General features: G+C 41.4%; 2 protein-coding genes, 1 non-coding gene and 1 pseudogene across 10 annotated transcripts in view; 3 read left to right on the top strand and 1 right to left on the bottom strand.

The window, feature by feature from the left end:
- Window positions 1-11,720, bottom strand: part of RAD9B (RAD9 checkpoint clamp component B) — a 37,837-nt gene extending 26,117 nt beyond the window's left edge. For 2 of the 7 annotated variants that reach the window (XM_032239278.1, XM_032239300.1), the window contains exons 1-4: window positions 10,809-10,909; window positions 6,886-7,041; window positions 6,263-6,377; window positions 93-192 (exon numbers count right to left, since the gene is read on the bottom strand). In XM_032239278.1, the coding sequence (XP_032095169.1) occupies window positions 93-192; window positions 6,263-6,377; window positions 6,886-6,942 (272 nt within the window). In that variant the 5' untranslated portion in view covers window positions 6,943-7,041; window positions 10,809-10,909. Of the gene's footprint in view, window positions 1-92; window positions 193-6,262; window positions 6,378-6,885; window positions 7,042-8,266; window positions 8,941-10,808; window positions 10,910-11,643 lie in introns of those variants that run through there. The other 5 variants (XM_032239292.1, XM_032239286.1, XM_032239308.1 and 2 more) reach the window with 5 other exon arrangements.
- On the top strand, window positions 8,953-9,666 carry LOC116524191 (annotated as a pseudogene).
- Window positions 11,060-21,666, top strand: VPS29 (VPS29 retromer complex component). 2 transcript variants are annotated; one of them, XM_032239335.1, is made up of 5 exons: window positions 11,060-11,152; window positions 13,726-13,737; window positions 17,024-17,215; window positions 20,104-20,339; window positions 21,172-21,666. In XM_032239335.1, exons 1-5 carry the CDS (start codon window positions 11,150-11,152, stop codon window positions 21,287-21,289), a joined length of 561 nt encoding a protein of 186 aa, XP_032095226.1. In that variant the 5' UTR covers window positions 11,060-11,149; the 3' UTR covers window positions 21,290-21,666. The 2 variants fall into 2 exon arrangements, with proteins under 2 accessions (XP_032095226.1, XP_032095236.1); XM_032239345.1 differs by lacking the exon at window positions 13,726-13,737 and having other exon boundaries at window positions 11,065-11,152.
- On the top strand, window positions 16,805-16,874 carry LOC116527978. The gene has a single exon (XR_004258806.1). It is a non-coding gene; the product is annotated as a small nucleolar RNA SNORD50 (small nucleolar RNA).
- Window positions 21,667-22,384: the final 718 nt, after the last annotated feature.

Genomic DNA, 22,384 nt, shown 5'->3' with positions numbered 1-22,384 from the left:
TATACTGACTGAAAGCTCTAGGGCATTAATTCTTCACTCCCTGACCATATTATATCCAGGAGAAAAGAAGTTGACAACAGAGAACTCATTACCTTGGTTGAATCATTAGTGTATTAGTACAAACATTCTTGTCAAAAATAACTTGCAAAGGCTGACTTTCTTGAAAACATATATTATGAGTTCTTTTAATACCTTAAAAGGAATAAAGCCACCTCTTAATAACTTTAAGTACAAAATTAACAAATCACATAAGTTTCACAACCAAATTAAAATAATAAACTTAAAAGTAACATTATTATCTGGGGAGTGCATACAGCTTGGAGAAGCACTATTCCTTAATGAAATGTGTTTATCGCTCCCTGGTGGACACCAAGCAATATGTCACTGCCTTGACCAATCAGGCAGGAGAATTCCCAAATTCCTTTGAAATACAAGCAGTTTCCTTGTTTGTTTGTTTGTTTGGTTAATTTTTTTTATTGATACATGCTATTTTAAAATATTTATGAGGTACATGCAGCTGGGCGCGGTGGCTCACGCCTATGTAATCCCAGCACTTTGGGAGGCCACGGTGGGTGGATCACTTGAGGCCAGGAGTTCAAAACCAGCCTGGTCAACATGGTGTAACCCTGTCACTACTAAAAATACAAAAATCAGCCAGATATGGTGGCGCACACCTGTAATCCCAGCTACTCAAGGCTGAGGTACGAGAATCGCTTGCACCTTGGAGGCGGAGATTGCTGTGAGCTGAGACCATGCCACTTGTACACTCCAGCCTGGGTGACAGGGTGAGGCCGTCTCAAAAAAAAAAATTATGGATTACATGTGATATTTTGTTACATGCATAGACTGTGCATTTATCAAGCCAGAATATTTGGGGTGTCCATAACCTCAAATATGTAACATTTCTTTGTGTTAAGAACATTTCAAGTCCTCTCTCCTAGCTACTTTGAAACATAGAATACATTGCTGCCAACTACAGTCACTCTACTCTGCTACCCAATGTTAAAATTTAGTCCTACCTAATCGTATGTTTGTACCCACTAAGCAATCTCTCTTCGTACTCACCCACACACTGTTCCCAGCCTCTGGTATCTACCATTCTACTCTCTACTTCCATGAAATCAACTTTTTTAGCATTCACACTGTGAGTGAGAACATGATTTCTTTCTTTTCTTTTTCTTTTTTTTTTTTTTTTTTTTGAGATGGAGTCTCACTTTGTTGCCCAGGCTGGAATGCAAGTTGCACGACCTCAGCTCACTGCAACCTCCACCTGCTGGGTTCAAGCAATTCTCCTATCTCAGCCTCCCAAGTAGATAGAACTATAGGCATGTACCATCATCCCCAGCTAATTTTGTGTTTTTAGTAGAGACAGGGTTTCTCCTTGTTGATCAGGCTGATCTCAAACTCCTGATCTCAGATGATCCCCCCGCCTCGGCCTCCCAAAGTGCTGGGATTACAGGCTGGCTTTTACCCTGGGGAAAATGGGGAGCTATTGGAGAGTTTTGAGCATCAGAGTGATATATGACCTATTTTAAAGGGATCACTGTGGCTGCTGTTTTGGGACGATACAGAGCTCAAAAGGTGACATATTTTACCTGTTTTTAAAATTATTTTCAATTTACCTTTGGGAATAGGTAGCAGATGCACATGGGACAAAATGCAAAAGGTATAAAAGAACAGACAGTAAAAGTGAGGTCACCCTCCATCCCTGACTCCTGCCACCCCAGAACCTCCACAGAAGCAACTACTGCTACCAGTTTTTTAGGTGTTCTTTAGAAATAGCCTATGCATATATAAGTGTGTTTATACCCATATAACAAATATTTGAATCAAGTAAATATTGGTATTGCTGAGGATGTGCAAGCTGAGAAGTGTCTTGTCTTTGTCATCCCCAATGCTCCCTTCTTGCTACTTGCCTTCTTTCCCTTTTTACTTATAAGCACACATGAGACCCCCTCAACCTGTATTTTTTCACACTGCTCCTTCATCTTAGACTATCCTCCCAGGCTGGGCACAGTAGCTCATGCCTGTAATTCCAGCACACTAGGAGGCTAAGACAGGAGGACTGCTTGGCTCAGGAGTTTGAGACCAGCTTCAGAAACAGTGAGACCTTGTATCTACTGAAATTCTTTTTAAAATTACGTGTGAAAAAAAATTAGCCAGGTATGGTGGGCACAGTTGCTCACTCCTGTAATCCTAGCACTTGGGAGGCCAAGGCAAGCAGATTGCTTGAATCCAGGAGTTCAGGACCAGCCTGGGAAACATGGTGAAACACCATCTCTACAAACAATATAAAAAACTAGCCAGGCATGGTGGCACACTCCTGTGATCCCAGCTACTCTGGAGGCTGAGGTGGGAGGATCACCTAAGCCCAGGAAGTCAAGGCTGCAGTGAGCCAAGATCATGCCCCTGCACTCCATTCTGGGCGACAGACTTTGTTTCAAAAGAGAAAAGAAGCTGCACCCTGGATCAAACCATGCCCATGGATCATGCCTGTAATCCCAGCACTCTGGGAGGCCAAGGCAAGAGAACTGCTTGAGCCCAGGAGTTTGAGACCAGCCTGAGCAACATGACGAGACCCTGACTCTACAAAAATTAAAAACAAAAACAAAAAAACCATGCCTGTGACCTACATTTTTTTTGAGACAGAGTCTGGCTCTGTTGCCCAGGCTAGAGTGTAGTAGCGTGATCTCACCTTACCACAACCTCTGCCTCCCAGGTTCAAGCGATTCTCCTGCCTCAGTCTCCCAAGTAGCTGGGACTACAGGCATGTGCCACCATACCCAGCTAATTTTTTTTGTATTTTTAATAAAGACGGGGTTTCACTGTGTCAGTCATGATGGTCTCGATCTCCTGACCTCGTGATCTGCCCGCCTTGGCCTCCCAAAGTGCTGGGATTACAGATGTGAGCCACGTGCCTGGCCTCCTGTGACCTAATTTTGAATTTTTTGTTTACATGAAACAATACTTCTCTTTATTCTTCAAGCTAGTTTGAGTTGGACCATCTGCTTTTATTTGTTACTTGTAAGCTAAAGCATCCTATCATATAACTACCCTACAAAAACTACTTAAAAATTAACCAATCACAAATACTTATTGGACATTATTCAAGCTATTTGAGAGCTACTTCCAGAAACTGAATACTTGGTTGTCTAAAATCTAGTTGGAGATAAGGGAAGAGGAAAATTATAGTAACAGCAGTCACTATCAAGTACTCCCTCTGAAGCAGGAACTGTGGTATGTGCTTTACATATGTGATCTCACTTCATCCTCACAATCACCCCGTAACTTGAGGGTATACAAGATCATCCCCACTTTACAGTAAGGAAATGAAGATTCAGAGAGCTCATGCACTATCCCAAAGCTAATAAGAAGTGGAAGAGAATTTACACCGACATCTTCGTGATGTCAAGGCTTGCTATGCTTTCAATCATTCTCTTTGAATTATTCTGCTGTTAAATGAACAGAAGTTCAAAGAAGAAAAAAATAATGTTAAACTATTGGTATTTTATAGGAAACAATTCAAAGAATATAAATATATGCTGAAATAAAAATATAATAAATGTAAGATTAAATTAAGAAATACAGCTGGGGCCGGACCATCCTGGCCAACATGGTGAAACCCCGTCTCTACTACAAATACAAAAATTAGCTGGGCGTGGTGGTGCATGCCTGTAATCCCAGCTACTCAGGAGGCTGAGGCAGGATAATCACTTTAACCAGAGAGTCAGAGGTTGCAGTGAGCCAAGATCATGCCACCGCACTCCAGCCTGGTGACAGAGCAATACTCCATCTCAAAAAAAAAAAAATATATGGCTGGGCACAGTGGCTCATACCTGTAATTTGGGAGGCTGAGGCAGGCGGATCACCTGAGGTTGGGAGTTTAAGATCAGCCTGACCAACATGGAGAAACCCCGTCTCTACTAAAAATATAAAATTAGCCAGGCATGGTGGCACATGCATGTAATCCCAGCTACTCAGGAGGCTGAGGCAGGAGAATCGCTTGAACCTGGGAAGTGGAAATTGTGGTGAGCTGAGATCACACAATTGCACTCCAGCCTGGGCAACAAGAGCAAAACTCCGTCTCAAAATAAATAAATAATAAAATAAATATATAAATAAATGCTGAAATAAAAATGTACTATAATAAATGTAAAATTAAATTAAGAAATCCAGCCAGGTGTGGTGGCTCACGCCTGTAATCCCAGCACTTTGGGAGGCCAAGGCGGGCAGATCACCTGAGGTCAGGAGTTCGAGTCCAGCCTGGCCAACATGATGAAACCCTGTCTCTACTAAAAATACAAAAAATTAGCCGGACATGGTGGTGGGTGCCTGTAATCCCAGCTAGTCAGGAGGCTGAGGCAGAAGAATCAATTGAACCCAGGAGGAGGAGGTTGCAGTAAGCTGAGATCACGCCACTGCACTCCAGTCTGGGCAATAAGAGGGAAACTCCATTTCAAATAAATAAATACAAAGATATATACATACATACAAGATAAATTACAACAGTAAGATAACCTTTCATAAAACTGTCCTACTACAAAAAAAAAAAAGATTTGGACCAATAACACAAGATTTTTTTTTTTTGCCTCCTCAAATTTCAACTTCAAAATATACAACTTATCCCCATTTTACATACATTAGGAAAGTGAGGCACAGAGATGTAAAATAATTTGCCCATGCTCTCACCATGGAAGGGGCAGAACCAGATTTTATCCTATACCTTTTGGCCTTCGGGTTCCATGCTCTCTTTTTTTTGAGACAGTGTCTCCCAGGTGGGAGTATGCAGTGGTGCCATCACTGCAGCCTCCATCTCCGCGGCTCAAGCCATCCTCCAGCCTCAGCCTCCAGAGTAACTGGGACTACAGACACGTAACACCATGCCTGGCTAATTTTCTAATTTTTTGTGGAGACAGGGTCTCATATTTTTCCCAGGCTGGTCTCAAACAGAGATTAAGAGAGTCCCTGCTCTTGATCTCTATGCTATACATGTTTAAGCATAGAAAAGTCCTGTGATTACGATATTTTTTTTTTTTTTTTTTGGAGACAGAGTCTTGCTCTGTTGCCAGGCTGGAGGTGCAGTGGCACGATTTCAGCTCACTGCAACCTCCCACTCCTTGGTTCAAGGGATTCTTCTGCCTCAGCCTCCCGAGTAGCTGGGATTATAGGCACATGCCACCACACCAAGCTAATTTTTGTATTATTAATAGAGACAGGGTTTCACCATGTTGGCCATGATGGTCTCCATCTCCTGACCTCATGATCCACCCGCCTCAGCCTCCCAAAGTGCTGGGATTACAGGCATGTGCCACTGCACCCAGTGATTATAACATTTTAATATCTAGCATGCATGGCTAAGAGTCAGGAAATCTGTTTTAGAGCTTGGTGTAGCAGAGAGAATGAATGTAGACTTTTGCTCCCACTCTCTTAGGCATGGACTCAAATCCAGGCTCTGCAACTTACTAGCTCTGCAACTTACTAGCTCAATCACCTTAGGCAAGTCATTATGCTTCTTTCAGCCCCAGATGCAATATAAACTGTCTCCTAGACTGCTGTCAGTATAGGCAAGCATTATTCTTTTCTGTTCTTACCAAGGAGCGTTTGTGGTTAAGTCAACACATATAAAACACTCTTAAAAATATCATCAAGCAGCTAGTAAATTTTAGAACAAGCAATCGTTTGAATTCACATAGATATTTGAAAAACTTAGGCTGTATGCTGGCAAAGCTTTTGCCACTGACAAGTCAAAAAAGGAAATAATTAATACCAATCATCTTACAATAGTTCTACAGTGACAGGTAAGGTAATACTTCAGGCTGGGCATGGTAGCTCATGCCTGTAATCCTAGCACTTTGGGAGGCTGAGGCAGGCAGATCACCTGAGGTAAGGAGCCCGAGATCAGCCTGACCAATATGGTGAAACCCTGTCTCTACTAAAACTACAAAAATTAGCTGGGCATGATGGCAGGTGCCTGTAACCCCAGCTACTAGGGAGGCTGAGGTGGGAGAACTGCTTGAACTCTCAAGGCGGAGGTTATAGTGAGCTGAGATCACACCATTGCACTCCAGCCTGGGCAACCTGTCTCAGATAAATAAATAAATAAATAAATAAATAATACTTCAAACAGCCCTACTGCTTAACTACCCACACTCTAAGCAATAATGTAATGAGAAGTCTTGACATGAAATCTGAATGTTCTAAACATGAAAACTATTGGGAAAAAAAACCCACAATATTTTAAACCACCTTCAATTATACCTACCGTGTCTGTAGAAGAATTGAATAACTACTTTGCATTTATCAGATCTGGTGAATATTTTGCACTTCTCTATATTTCTTTCAAGGGAATTCAGACATCTAAAGATAGGCAAAATTGACTGTAACACAAATATACATATTAAGCACATACTTAACATGGACAATTCATTTTAAAAACAAAACCATATGCATTCATAAATGAACAGAGTTGGCCAGGCGTGGTGGCTCATGGCTGTAATCCCAGCATGTTGGGAGGACAAAGTGGGCAGATCACATGAGGTCAGGAGTTCAAGACCAGCTTGGCCAACATCGTGAAACCCCATCTCTACTAAAAATACAAAAATTAACTGAGCATGGTGGTGAATGCCTGTAATCCCAGCTACATGGGAGGCTGAGGCACAAGATCACTTGAAACCAGGAGGTAGAGGTTGCAGTGCCAAGATTACACCACTGCACTCTAGCCTGGGTAACAAAGCAAGACTTTGTCTCTAAATAAATAAATAAAAATAATAAATGAACAGACTTGTCCTGAATACCATTTAAGCTATTAGGTATAGAATATAGGTTATGTCCTATATAATGAATATTTCTACAGAATAAGAGAAAACCAGAGCCACTTATATTTACCTTCATTCCCAACTTGCATTTTAAATTCAATGTTGTGTCATGTTCATTTTCATTCATTTTCACTAAAGTTGACCATTGATAATGTTGAAAAAACACAGGAGAGAACAGAACACATCCATATGCCGACCGAGAAGAATTCACAGATCTTAGAGCAAGCTAGAAAAATAAGATAAAAACTATTTAGAAGAGGCTGGGCATGGTGGCTCCCATGAACCTGTAATCTGAGCACTTTGGGAATCCAAGGCAGGAGGATGACTTGAAGCCAGGAGTCTGAGACCAGCCTGGGCAACATAACAAGACCCTACCTCTATTTTTTTATTTAAAAAAAAATTAGGGGAAAATAAACTTTCTTAATAGTTTGATTCAGGAAACTTCATTATGTTTAACAGTTAAATGTGTTCAAATAGGAACAAAGGATGTTAATTATGGACTGCCCTATACAGGCTAAATTGAATTTGCATATGTATATACATATGTGTACACATCTATTATATTGAATACATACGTTTGTTAAATCTGAAAGTTTGCATGTTGAAAACATAAAACAGTAAATGCCTACAGGGGCCTTAACATTCTTTTAATTTCCTTTTTACTTTTTTTTTTTAAACAGCCTGTTAGCCAGGCTGGAGTACAGTGGTACCATCACAGCTCACTACAGCCTCCAAACACCTTACCTCAATGGATCTTCCCTTCTCAGCCTCCCAAGTAGCTAGGATTACAGGCACACAACACCTCACCCGACTAACTTTTTAAATTTTTTTGTAGAGACAGGTAGGGTCTTGTTTTGTTGCTCAGGCTGGTCTCAAACTCCTGGGCTCAAGTGATCCTCCCGTCTCAGCCTCCCAAAGTGCTGGGATTACATTTGTGAACTACCACACCCAGCCATGGGCCTTAAATCTAATGTGTGAAATGGCAGAAGGCAATATATAAGGGAGTTACAACATATTGGTGGTCTCACACCATATCTAAGGGGGGAAGCCATTACTCAGTTTCAGCCAGCTACTTCTACTTGGGAATGAATGCAGGCCCAAAACTGTCAGGTCTTCTGAATTTTCAAGAGAAGCAGGAAAAATTGGACTCTCAATTTTAAATGTTAGAAATTATTTCAAATTGAAAAAAACAACACAGTGCAGCCCAATAAAACATTCCTGCAGACCATATCTAGTCTCTTGACTACCAGTTTGTGACTTCTGGTTTAAATGAATTAGGTTTATCAGCATATTTTCACTTTACTTTGCTCTAAATGTATTCAGATATGTAAAATAAACAGTGAAGGGGATAATTATAATTTCTAGATTTCCTAGTTAACATTCAGTCTGGACTGGGATCTTTAAACATCTCCTCTTGCCTCAATACATGGTCTATTAACTTTCTTACTTACACCTTTTTTAGATGGATCTAGCCATAGCTGGTCACTAATTCGTGATAGAGCTTGAACTGCTTTCCCAAATACTATGGAGAAAAAGAAAGGTGATGATTATATTCTTTCCTTCTCACAACAAATCGCAAAACTAGTTCAGCATTCAAAGGACTCGAGATAAATTCATAAAGAACAGTATCTTATAGACTCACTACATCACTTTAATACAGTACAACACCCTTGGCAAAATACCAGACATATTATAAGGGCTCAATAAATTTGCAGAGTGTCAAAAATGATAAAACTGACTGAAATTCTTCCTTCTATATGTTTACAGTGTTGCATGGAGTTACTGTGGCAAGCCAACTTCCATACTAATATATTTTACAACTTGATTTAGATAAATGTATTTGACTCCCCCAAAACTGTGAAAAGAGTACATGAAGATGATTTGAAGTGGTTACAATAGCTCGATAGACAGCGAGGTCACCACAAATAATGAGAGAGAAATTACGGGTATTCAACATTCATCTCTGATGTTTTAGGGTAGCCAGACTTCCTCATACACTAGTCTGATCCCGTAGGACACTGTTTATGTTCTTTTTGGTTTTTTTTGAGACGGAGTCTTGCTCTGTCACCAGGCTGCAGTGCAATGGCGCAATCTCGAGAAGCCTAAGCCAGACCGAGAGCCACCTCCTCTCCCAGTGTCATCCCTGGAGGGAGAATGCCTGCTGTTCTACCAACACCAGCCAGGAAGCCCACAAGGATATTTCCTACCTATATAACTTCAACTGGAACCACTGCGGAGAGATGGCACCTGCCTACAAACGGCATTTCATCCAGGACACCTGCCTCTATGAGTGTTCCCCCAACTTGGAGCCCTAGATTCAGCAGGTGGATCAGAGCTGGCGTAAAGAGCGGGTACTGGACGTACCCCTGTGCAAAGAGGACTGTGAACAATGGTGGAAAGATTGTGGTACCTCCTACACCTGCAAGAGCAACTGGCACAAGGGCTGGAATTGGACCTCAGGGTCTAACAAGTGCCCAGTGGAAGCTGCCTGCCTACCTTTCCATTTCTACTTCCCCACACCCACTGCTCTGTGCAATGAAATCTGGAGTCACTCCTTCAAGGTCAGCAACTACAGGCGAGGGAGTGGCCGCTGCATCCAGATGTGATTCGACCCGGCCCAGGGCAACCCCAACAAGGAGGTGGCGAGGTTCTATGCTGCAGCCATGAGTGGGGTTGGGCCCTGGGCGGCCTGTCCTGTCCTCCTCAGCCTGGGCCTGCTCTGGCTGCTCAGCTGACCTCTCCGTTTACCTTCTGATACCTGTACATCCCTGGGCTGTTCAGCCCCACAGCTCCCAACTGATTGGTTTCTGCTCCATGGTTGGGCCTCTGACAGCTACTTTGAATAAACCAGACACCGTCCCCCCCCCCCCCCCCCCCCCCCCAAAATGGCGCAATCTCGGCTAACTGCAACCTCCGCCTCCTGTTTCAAGCATCAGCCTACCGAGTAGCTGGGAAAAGCATGCACCGCCACGCCCGGCTAATTTTTTTTGTGTGTATTTTTTTTTTTAGTAGAGACGGAATTGCCCATGTTGGCCAGGATGGTTTTGATCTCTTGACCTCATGATCCGCCCGCCTCGGCCTCGCAAGTGCTGAGATTTTAGCCGTGAGGTTTTTGTGTGTGCGTGTTTTTTTTTTTTTTTTTTAATTTGAGACAGTCTCTCTGACACCCATGCTGAGTGCAGTGGCACGAGCTCAGCTCACTGCAGCCTCGACCTCCCTGGCTCAAGCGGATCCTCTCGCCCCAGTCTCCTTAGCAGCTGGGATTACAGGCACCCACCACTGCGCCCGGCTAACTTTTGTATTTTTAGCAGAGAGGCGGGGTTCGTCATGTTGGCCAGGCTGGTCTCGAACTCCTGACCTCAGGTGATTCATCCGCCTTGGCCTCCCAAAGTGCTGAGATTCCAGGCGTGAGCCACTACGCCCGGCCAAACTTCCATTTTGAACGCGCCATGTACAATACTAATAGTTCTTGTCCATTCCATCTATCACAGGGCACTTTACATGCATTTCCATTTCATTACTTCCAAACAAACTGTGACAAAGGGGCGGTCATTACCCCCACTTCCGTTTTGGAAACTAAGCCAAAAAGAAATTTAGTGACTTTTCCAAAAATGGTAGAATTTGGAAAAAAAAAAAAAAAAAAACAGGTAAAGCTTTTCTCTCGGCACAAAAATACTTTACTGTCCAAGCATTATTTTTTTCTCCCAACTCCTCCCCATGCAGTCCTCAGCATCCTGAGTTTGTGTCCCGATGGTCCAACCGTATTTTCTGGACACCACCCATATTACATCTGCGTTTAAGTAACGGGAGATGGGCCCTCATCCTCCCCTTAAAAACTAACAGGACCTTGAGTGAGTGGGGCTGTGGCCAGGGCACGCGTCCTCAGTCCTTGTGCATAAAGGCAAAGAGGAAAAATTAGACGATGGTAGGGACGACCTATTAACGTCTGCTTTTCTCTCTGCTACATGGGAGGACAACAAACGCCCCTCCAACCTTTCGCTTGACTGCCGCTCATCACGCATTTCAGCATGGCTGCCAACCGTTCTAAAAACCAGGCTCGGAAGGCGCGCCTCAGCTCGACGACCCAGGTGCCCGGATGCGGCCCGCGCTTTTCAAAGCTTCGCGATCTAGTCTTTCCACCTTACCACCCCGCCTCCACGAGTTCCCAAAGCGCAGGTTCGCTTTACGGCGGGGAAGAGCCCTTACGAGCCCCCGTACGTCAGTTTCTGTCGACCTCTGCTCTCATTGGTTGCGGGCGAAGTGGGCGGGTCGTCGAAGAGCCTGAGGAAGAGGGCGGCGGCGGTTGTGGTGACTGAGCGGAGCCTGGTGACAGGATGGTGAGGGTTGTAGCTGCGGCGACCGAGGCTTGGTCCTCGGCTGGAGTGCTGCGTTGTTGGGAGCTGCGGGTAGTCCCAGGGCGAGGGATTGGGAGATCCCGGAGGCCTCGGCGGCAGGGTCGAGGCGCTGGCCTGTGGAAGGCCCAGGAAGTGGGCTAGGGAAGGAAGGGAACGGTCACCTCTGGGTGCGGCCGGCCTAGGTCTCGTATGCCGGCCCCAAGGGGCCAGAGGCCATCCAAGGGGTAAAAAGGTCCCTCTAAGCTGCCCGACATGTCACGAGACCCGCACGCCGGAGCCAGGGAAGGCCTTTGGTCCCATACCTCGAGCATTCCGGGGATAGGGGCACCGTCCTCCTCCGTTTCCAGTGGTTTCCTACTCCTTTCCCGCAAAAAGTACCTCCCACTTGCTGGGGTGTAGTGGTTACCACCCACCATGTGGCAGAACCTGGCCTCTCGGATGCAGAACGGGAAGTAGCGAGCAGAATTCCTTACCCGTTTAAGTTTGCCATGTAGGGAAAGGGAATAAACGACTCTCTTCGCCTCTGAAATAATATGCAGCTGCCATTGAAAGGAGCAGGTGTGCTCTCAGAGGGCGGAATTTGGCGCTTGCAATTGCTGGAACTACTTTCCACGGGTTGCTACACCCCTTTAGGGTAGGATTCCTTAATGATCTGTGAAATTGAAATTGTTGGGAAATTTTTGTGAATATACACATTTTTCTGGAGGGAGTGCCGGTGTTGACTTTCCTAGTCTCCCCTAGCCACCTTCAAGCAATCACCCTTTCACCCACAGTAGGTTGCTACCCCTCAGACCTTCCTACCTAAAAAGTTGGGGCCTCCACTAGAAAGGACTCATATTTGTAATCATCTTTTTTTTTTTTTTTTTTTTTTTAAATGGAGTCGCGCTCTGTCGTCCAGGCTGGAGTGCAGTGGTGCGATCTTGGCTCACTGCAACCTCCGCATCCCGTGTTCAAGCTCCAGCCCCTGCCTCAGCCTCCCGAGTACCTGAGATTACAAGCACCCGCCACCACACCCGGCTAAATTTTTGTATTTTTAGTAGAGACGGGGTTTCACCATGTTGGTAGGGCTGGTCTCGAACTCCTAACTTCAGGTGATCTACCCACCTCCGCCTCCTGAAGTGCTGGGATTACAGGTGTGAGCCACCGTGCCCTGCCTGTAATCGTATTTTCAAAGGTGCATTTGACTAAAAAGACAATTTCCATTTCAATTGTTGTATAAAATAAATGTAATCATATTTTCAAAGGTGCCTGTGACTCTAAAAGGCAATTTCCATTTCAGTTGTTGTATAAAATAAATGTAATCATATTTTCAAAGGTGCCTTTGACTCTTAAAAGGCAATTTCCATTTCAGTTATTTGAAATGGAGCTGTGATTATCTGATATTTGTGTTGATGGAGGTTGGCTGTAGAGGGACGTTTATCTCTGATAAGCATTTATTGCATTCTTTTTTCTTTCTACAAGGAACCAAAGAAGCCATGCATTTTTAAGATTATTACTATTGCATGACACACAGCCTTTTCAAGAGGAGACTTACAGATGTGGCAGCCAAAGATTATGGTGCATGCTTCTTTAAAATCTTTAATCTCACTTTTAATTTTTGCTTCTAAACAGACTCCAATTTAAAGTAATTCAGTTTACAGTAATTTTGAGACACCTATCCATGGGAGAAGACATAATTTTTTGCCATGATTTCAAAATATTAATGTTTCTCAAGTTTTGAGAGGTGAACCCTCTTATTTAGGGTAGTTGTACTGGTACATCATTTTTCATATGAAATACAACTGGGAAAAAATGTAGCATTCGCCAATTCTTTTATGATTGAAAGCATTTTACTTGGCAAAGGATACAGATGTTCAACACTGAGTACAGTGTCCAGAGTGTGGGCAGCAAATTCAGGTGTGAGAAAGGTCCAGTTTTAACTAGATAAATGTGTTTGTTTTTATTATTTTGTCTTCACTTTTAGTTGATTTGTTCATCACTTGATAATGTATTCATGGTGCTGTGTTGCATCAGCTACAAAAAATCACCCAGCTGCAGCGTGATTTTCCGGCTACTAGAATTTTGAATGTATGATAATTAAAATCCGTATACTTGAGGAATAATTAGACCCTAAGAATCCAGAAAATGTTAGCCTTTAAGCTATTACTGACAAATTTTCCGAAGTGTCTGTAGAAATCTAAATTCATTATTTTATAAAACCTTATAAAAATCTAAACAGAATGGAAAACAAAAGAGATGGAAGTCAATATACAGAACTAGATTAGGAAAAGTAGAAGAAATTGATAAGGCAAATTTATTAAAAAGTGTGTGTGTGTCGTATTTAAAAATACAGCAAATGTTTCTTTTGGTATTGTTTTGAGCACAGCTGATTTTTAACATTTTCTTTCATAACACTCAGAAATCATTAACAATTGTTTACTCATTTGGAATGGGTTTTTTGTTCTTTTTTGTTTGTTTCTTTTCGTTGCTTTCTTTTAACATTGGTCGTGTTTCACCCTTTTTTTTTTCATCCCCCCCCCCACCCTGTCTGCAATCAACTTCTTCATTCCACTAAGGCTGGGCACAGAGTAAGTTTCTTCACTTAGCTCCTACTAACAATGGTGGTTGGGTGGCTGATTACTGACTGGATTTCTCACCCTTTTAAAGTCTGTTGAAAGCAAGCAACTGAATTTCCATGCTTTGATTGGGTTGGTTCTTTATTTGAATTTAATAAGACTGCCATTTCCAGGATCTTTTTTTTTTTTTTTTTTTGAGACGGAGTTTTGCTCTGTTTGCCCAGGCTGGAATGCAGTGGTACTATCTGGGCTCACTGCAACCTCCACCTCCTGGGTTCATGCAATTCCCCTGCCTCAGCCTCCGGAATAGCTGGGAGTACAGGCGCATGCCACCATGCCCGGCTAATTTTTTATGTTTTAGTAGAGATGGGGTTTCACCATGTTGGCCAGGATGGTCTCAATCTCCTGACCTCATGATATGCCCACCTCAGCCTCCCGAAGTGCCGGGATTACAGGCATGAGCTACTACACCCAGCCTTTTTTTTTTTTTTGGAGACAGAGTCTTACTCTGTAGCCCATACTGCAGTGCAGTGGTGCGATCTCGGCTCACTGCACCCTCTGCCTCCCAGGTTCAAGCAATTCTACCTCCTCAGCCTCTTGAGTAGCTGGGATTACAGGGGTATGCCACCACGCCAGGCTAATTACGGGGTTTCATGTTGGTCAGGCTGGTTCCAAACTCATGGCCTTGTGATCCTCCTGCCTTGGCCTCCCAAAGTGCTGGGATTATAGGTGTGAGCCACTGCACCTGGCCAGGATCTTTTGCTTTCTTAAAGGACTTTCTAATCTATGTCTATCCCAATTTGTCAAAGTGTGGAATTTGGGCAGGGATATGCTTCAAAGTATGACACATGTTTTGTGAAATACTTTCCCATAACTTTGTCATCAGCAGGAAACCAGAGGATTCTGTCCTAGTAAGGATCCCTACTAATTTGAAATCATTTCTGTGTGATCATTCATACAATTGTATCTTTAGACTGCTGATAGTCTTGAGTATATTTGGGGAAAATCCACAGTACTTTATAGAATTAGGTCATCAATCATTATAAAGTACCACATCTTACTAATGTTCTTATTAATGTTCTTTCTGGTACATTCAGATTGAACAGTTCATTCATTATTAGTACCAAACATTTTCAACCTGTTATAGACATATACCCTTTTATGAGTTTGGGGTGGTGGTGGTGGTTCTACTTTTTTTTAAATATAGAAATCTATTATTTTTACCTTTTTCTCAAACCCAGCTTCCCATACTAACTATGTACTTCAATCCATATCAGAAGGAATCCCCCTCTAAAATGAAGATTGTTCTGTATCCAGGTACTTTTATGTTGGTTACCAGTGAGGGTGGAAACTTCATAGTGGTTTTTAGTTTTACAGAGGGTTTGTCCACTGAGATCTACATTGAAACAATATAGGCATAGAACAGATACCTGCTGAAACTCGTCTTTATGAAGAAGAATCTTATTTAACAATTTATAAGTGTGCTAATTTTATAACCTTGTGTTACTTTGAGATTACAAGCTATGTCCTGATAATTCTGTGTCCTGATAATAGTTCCTTTTCTTTGCAATAATTTTAATTTTTGTTGCAAGATGAATCAAGCTTCTTTTGGTAATAATTTTAATTTCACGCATTTTGGGTTTTTTAAATTAATTTTCATTTACAAAGTCTGCGGTCGCAAAACTATTTTGTTTTATCCTATTAGCTATTTAATGATTTCTTTGATAATATTAAAGAATAGAAAACTTTTAAAAGTACTTAAAGGGCATATACATTTATGGGTGAAATGTCTGTGAAGGAAAACATCTTGTATAGAATGAAGGTGCTTATACTGATCAACATAAAGAAATTGATTACATTGTCCTTTGGAGGACAGATTTTTTTTTTTTTATTTTTTTTTTTTTTTTTTTGAGACAGAGTCTTACTCTGTCGCCCAGGCTGGAGTGCCAGTGACACTATCTCAGCTCACTGCAACCTCCACCTCCTGGGTTCAAGTGATTCTCCTGCCTCAGACTCCTGAGTAGCTGGGATAACAGGCGCCTACCACCACACCCGGCTAACTTTTGTATTTCTTTTTTTTAAAAGTAAAAACAGGGTTTCACTATGTTGGCCAGGCTGGTCTTGAACTCCTGACCACATGTGATCTGCCTGCATCAGCCTCCCAATATGCTGGGATTACAGGTGTGAGCCACTGCGGTAGGCTAGACAGATACTATTTTTAAATGATGTTTCTAACAGTATTTTGTTAAGTGGCTAAATTAATGTTATTTCTCAAATCTTGAAATTTTTAAATAATAAAATTTTACAGGGTTGGGGTTTATATTCTTTTATATTTCATAGCAAAATTTCCTTTTGTCATCTGAGACTAATTTGCAACTCTAAACCACCTTATGCTAAATTTATCACTCATTTAGCTGATCTCTTTTTTGTTTTAATGCTCTCATGTACATGAAAGATTATGAAAAGTTATTTTTTTAAGTTGGGTAACTACACCAAGGGTACATGAGCAATTTAATCCAGACCGTAAAAATATGACAGTGAGGACTTCTAATAATGAAGGAAAGTAAAGATATCAAGGAAAGTAAAGATATCAAAGATTATAATTCCAAAGCACGCCTTTACCTAATGAAGCTGAAACACAGGCTGTTTGTATATCTCTGTAATGTATACCTAATAGTTTGAAGTAACAAACATGCCAAATTTTCGCTATTATAATTCCAAATAGTTATCAATCTAGTACACATAAATTACAGAAATAATTTTTTTCTCTATTCACAATTCCCTTTAATAATGTTTCTGGGATTAATCATTTTCATATTACAACAGCAGAAATATGAATTACCATATCAGTCTTTAAAAATGCCACATTCCATAGGGCCGAGTAGTATACTTTTCATTTTATAATTTTTAAAATTCAGTGTATTCATAGGTCTCTAAATCACTTTAGAATGTTTGATTTCATTCTTGGTAAATAGAATGATTACCTGTATTATATATACACAACTATTTATAATAAAATAAGATTGATTTAGAACAAAGTACATTACCATATGTAAGTCTGTTTAAATTGTCATGTTACAATCAATGATGAAACCTATCTGAAAGCTGATAACCTGAAGAAAAATATGTACAGATTCAGCTTCTGAGATTAAATAGTCATGATAGGAACTTTATGAATAATTTGTTCTGTGGGATTTGGGATCTCGTATAAGACTTAAAAGGGAGCTTACAGTTGGAGACTATTTTGTTTTTACATTATGTTTAACATTATGCTTTATCTTACCTTGACACTTTAAAGTTGGTGTTGGTATTAGGAGATCTGCACATCCCACACCGGTGCAACAGTTTGCCAGCTAAATTCAAAAAACTCCTGGTGCCAGGAAAAATTCAGCACATTCTCTGCACAGGAAACCTTTGCACCAAAGAGAGTTATGACTATCTCAAGACTCTGGCTGGTGATGTTCATATTGTGAGAGGAGACTTCGATGAGGTGATGTATAATGTATTTCCCTTTCCCTCCTCAAATATCTCCTGTTCTTGATTCTTACTTACATAAGTTTTATCATTAGACCCAGATTTCTCAACTGGTAAGGTTTTTTTTTTTTTTTTCTTTTTCAAATGTAAAATTACTATTCATGCTCCTCCCTTACTATTTGGAAATCACTGATTTAGACTACCTAGTAAACATATTAAATACTTTGTCTTACTAAATAGATACTGAATAAAAGTGGCTTTGTTACTGTTTTTGGCTGTCATTTAGTTTATAAAGTTTTTTTTTTGTTTTGTGTTTTTGAGATGGAGTCTTGCTCTGTCGCCCAGACTGGAATACAGTGGCACAATCTCGGCTCACTGCAACCTCCGCCTCAGGTTCAAGTGATTGTCCTGCCTAACCTCCTGAGTAGCTGAGATTATAGGCACACGCCACCACTCCCAGCTAATTTTTTATATTTTTTAGTAGAGATGGGGTTTTGCCATGTTAGCAAGGCTGGTCTCAAACTCTTGACCTCAGGTGATCCTCCCGCTTCAGCCTCCCAAAGTGCTGGGATTACAGACATGAACCACTGTGCCCAGCCAAGTTTATAAAGTTTTTATTAGGAACTTTTCACTGCCATTACCTCTACTACTTTATTCCAAGCCACCGCATCATTTTCTTGTATTCCAACTTCCTAATTCTACCCTTGCTCCTTACAGTTTATTCTCCAGCTAGCAACCAGAGTGATCCTTTTTAAGTGAAGTAAGATCACACTACTTCTCTGCTGGCAACCCTCCTGTGGCTTTGTTTCTCAATGGTTAACTTTATAGGGGATGAGGGAGTTTTGAAGAAGTGATAGAGCTGCTCTATATCTTCCATGTGGCAGTGCTTATACAGCCATGTGCATTTGTCAAAACCCATCATACGATACATGAAAAAAGTATGATTTGCCAGGCGCGGTGGCTCACGCTTGTAATCCCAGAACTTTGGGAGGCCGAGGCGGGCAGATCACCTGAGGTTGGGAGTTCAAGACCAGCCTGACCAACATGGAAAAAGAAACCCCGTCTCTACTAAAAATACAAAATTAGCCAGGCATGATGGTGCATGCCTGTAATCCCAGCTACTTGGGAGGTTGAGGTAGGAGAATCACTTGAACCTGTGAGGTGGAGGTTGCAGTGAGCCGAGATTGTACCATTGCACTCCTGCCTGGGTAACAAGAGCAAAACTTCGTCTCAAAAAAAAAAAGAAAAGAAAAAGTATGATTTTACTCTGTGTAAATTATGCCTCAATAAACCCGACTTTAAAGAAAAAAAGGAGGCCGGGCGTGGTGGCTCACGCCTGTAATCCAAGCACTTTGGAGGCCAAGGTGGGCGGATCACCTGAGGTCAGGAGTTCAAGACCAGCCTGACCAACATGGTGAAACCCCGTCTTAAAAAAAAAAAAAGGAGCTCTGGAGTTCCCGTTAGTTAATAATAGAATTTTTGGCAGATTACTTCCCCTTTCTGATCCTTGGTAAATATGGCTGAAATGGATGATTTATTTATTTTGAGATGAAGTCTTGCTCCGTAGCCAGGCTGGAGTGCAGTGGCGCAATCTCTGCTCACTGCAACCTCCGCTTCCTGGGTTCAAGTAATTCTCCTGCATCAGCCTCCTGAGCAGCTGGGACTACAGGCGCACACCACCATGCCCAGCTATTTTTTCTATTTTTAGTAGAGTTGGGGTTTTACCATGTTGGCCAGCATGGTCTCGATCTTTTGACCTCGTGATCCACCTGCCTCGGCCTCCCAAAGTGCTGGGATTACAGGCGTGAGCCACTGCACTAGGCCTGGAATGGATGATTTTTAAGACACCTGCCAGTGCCAACATTGTATGATGTCACATAATCCTGATTCTACTTTGAAAATTTTGTTTTTCTGGGAATATATAGAAGCTTTTCATAAATTAAACTTGGTTGGTGTTCTTTAATGGGGTTCCTTAAACCTAACTGAAGGAACATACTGTTTTTGGATAAATTAAAGGTGACATGGAGGTGAAAGATGGGGGAGATAAAAGGAAAGGACAACCAACCTTGTTGTGCCTGTTTCATCATCCATAAAGTGGGAATCATAATAGAACCTTCTAGGATTGTTTGTATTAAGTTGGTATTTGTAAAACCTCTACAGTAGTGCCTGGCTCATACTAAGTACTATATCAGTATTAGCGCTCATTATTTTAAGCCATCTATAATAAACTATTAAACTATTAAGGCTATATTAAGCTATCATGAACACACCTTAACTTACATGCCTTAGGTAAAGGGAAATCACAAGTTTTCAGGGAATAATTATTCTTTACAGCATGCACAAAAGAACCCATATTCTTTAGAAATAAACACAGTAAAGGGATTGCATGATAAATTCCAGTTTTTATTGAGTAAGTTATGTTTTAAATATAGTTGTAGCTTTAGAGACTGAGAAGAAATAAAATATTTATAAATGTGGCTGGGCACAGTGGCTCACACCTGTGATCCTAGAACTTTGGGAGGCCAAGGCAGGTGGATCACTGGAGGTCAGGAGTTCAAAACCAGCCTGGCCAACATGGTGAGACTCTGTCTCTACTAACAATACAAAAAAATTAGCTGTGCTTGGTGGTGAGTGCCTGTAATCCCAGCTGCTTGGGAGGCTGACACAGGAGAATTGCTTGAACCTGGGAGGTGGAGGTTGCAGTAGGCTGAGATCCTGCTACTGCACTCCACCCTGGGAGACAGAGCAAGACTCCATCTCAAAAAAAAAAAAAATTATAAATGTGTATGTCGTGGAGCACTACATCAAAACATCATAAGAGATTGAATGTTTAAGCAAACTGACATTTTTAAAATACCAGCATCTCTAAAATACATATTTTCTTATGTCTCTTTCTTTCATTAGAATCTGAATTATCCAGAACAGAAAGTTGTAACTGTTGGACAGTTCAAAATTGGTCTCATCCATGGACATCAAGTTATTCCTTGGGGAGATATGGCCAGCTTAGCCCTGTTGCAGAGGCAGTTTGACGTGGACATTCTTATCTCAGGACACACACACAAATTTGAAGCATTTGAGCATGAAAATAAATTCTACATTAACCCAGGTTCTGCCACTGGGGCATATAATGCCTTGGAAACGTAAGTAGTATAGAATTTGGGAATTTGGGGGCTTTAGTAAAGTAATTGCATGTATGACATTTCATAAAAGAAATGTGTCTGGGCACAGTGCATCATGCCTGTAATACCAGCACTTGGGAGGCCGGAGCAGATTGCTTGAGCCCAGGAGTTTAAGACCAGCCTATACAATATGGTGAGACACTGTCTCTACAAAAAAAAAAATTTTAATTAGCTGGGTGTGGTGGTGTATGCCTGTGATCCCAGCTACTCAAAAGACTGAGGTGGGATGATCACTTGAGCCCAGGAGGTTAAGACTGCAGTGAGCCGTGCTGGAGGCTCTGTACTCCAGCGGGGGTGACAAAACGAGACACTCAAAAAAAAAAAGGTAAAAATAAATGTGACCTTTTTGAGACAAGAGTCTTGCTCTGTCACCTAGGCTGCAGTGCATTGGTATGATCTTGGCTCATGGCAACCTCTGTCTCCCAGATTCAAGTGATTCTCATGCCTCAGTCTCCCAAGTAGCCGGGATTATAGACACCCACCACCACGCCTGGCTAATTCTTGTAATTTTGGTAGAGACAAGGTTTCACCATGTTAGCCAGACTGGTCTCAAACTCCTGACCTCAGGTGATCTGCCCACCTCGGCCTCCCAAAGTGCTGGGATTGCAGGTGTGAGCCACTATGCCTGGCCACCAGTGACTATTTAAATAAATCTAGCCATTTTGGTAGTCGTCTTTTGGTAACTGTTCATGTGACATGTAACAGATTTCTCTTTGAATCCAAATTGTCATCTTAAATTTATGTGCTGCTCTTTGTGGTACAAAACACTGACATTATTTGTTTTTTCTTCTAGAAACATTATTCCATCATTTGTGTTGATGGATATCCAGGCTTCTACAGTGGTCACCTATGTGTATCAGCTAATTGGAGATGATGTGAAAGTAGAACGAATCGAATACAAAAAATCTTAAAGCCAGGCCTGTCTTGATGATTTTTTTTCCATTGTCCTGTTGAAATCAAGTAAATAAATATTTACGAGCCACAAAATTGTATCACCTTTATAATATTTTGCAGTAAAATATAATACCATCTTCTCTGTTAATACATAATTGCTCTAAGCTTCCTGTAAACTATAAGAATATGTTTAGTTTACAGCATATGGATTCTATGAAAAAATGTCCATGACACAGTAACTGGTCACTTGTTAAGAAAAATTTATCCTTGTAAATATCTTCAAAGTTGGTATTTGGAACTTTATTCCAAAAGTAGTGCATGTGGAGAAAGAATCTAGACTTTTGTGTATACATTTTTCTCTTCTCCAGTAATAAACAATTACCTTTCATTTATACTTTCTTGATAACCTGCTGTTTAATTTTAAAAAACATAAAAATGAGAAACCAAGTGAAACTTCAGATATAAATATTGAAGTGAAATAGATGATTTTCAGAGCTCTTTTCTCTTACACTATGTTAGAATGTTGAATTCAGATTTTATTTGCTAAATAATATACCATATCGACATTAAATTAGCAGCGATTCTTCAAACCGTTGCTACTCCCATTTTTCAAGGTTTAATAACATTTTTAAAAATATAAATTTAGGGGCCAGGCTCACATCCATAATCCCAGCACTTTGGGATGCCGAGGCGGGCAGATCTCCTGAGGTCAGGAGTTCAAGACCAGCCTGGCCAACGTGGTGAAACCCTTTCTCTACTAAAAATACAAAATTAGCCATGGTAGCATGTGCCTGTAATCCCAGCTACTCGGGAGGCTGAGGCAGGATAATCACTTGAACCCAGGAGGTGGAGGTTGCATGGAGCAGAGATCACACCATTGCACTCTAGCCTGGGCAACAAGAGGGAAATTCTGTCTCAAAAAAAAAGAAGTTTAGCAAGGAAGCACACTAGAGTAATATATAATATAAAGAATGCTCTTGTTAGTGTAAGTGCCCCCAACTTAATCCAGTCTGAGTCTCCAAGTATTTATGTGGCAATTTCATAATAGGGCAAATGTGTATTTACATTTTGAAGTTATATTCAAATAGCAAATATTTATTGAGCACCTACTT

This window comes from Sapajus apella, unplaced genomic scaffold, assembly GCF_009761245.1.
Source record: "Sapajus apella isolate SASKATOON/1434 unplaced genomic scaffold, GSC_monkey_1.0 scaffold2, whole genome shotgun sequence".
Lineage (NCBI taxonomy): Eukaryota > Metazoa > Chordata > Mammalia > Primates > Cebidae > Sapajus > Sapajus apella.
The sequence above is the reverse complement of the archived record's forward strand: the minus strand, read 5'-3'. Positions and strand labels throughout refer to the sequence as shown.

What these genes read in the sequence shown, in the direction of transcription:
- VPS29 (XM_032239335.1), top strand. An exon ending in TGAGAGGAGACTTCGATGAG is followed by an intron (nt 17,216 to 20,103) that starts GTGATGTATAAT and finishes TTCTTTCATTAG; the next exon opens with AATCTGAATTATCCAGAACA. An exon ending in GCATATAATGCCTTGGAAAC is followed by an intron (nt 20,340 to 21,171) that starts GTAAGTAGTATA and finishes TTTTTCTTCTAG; the next exon opens with AAACATTATTCCATCATTTG.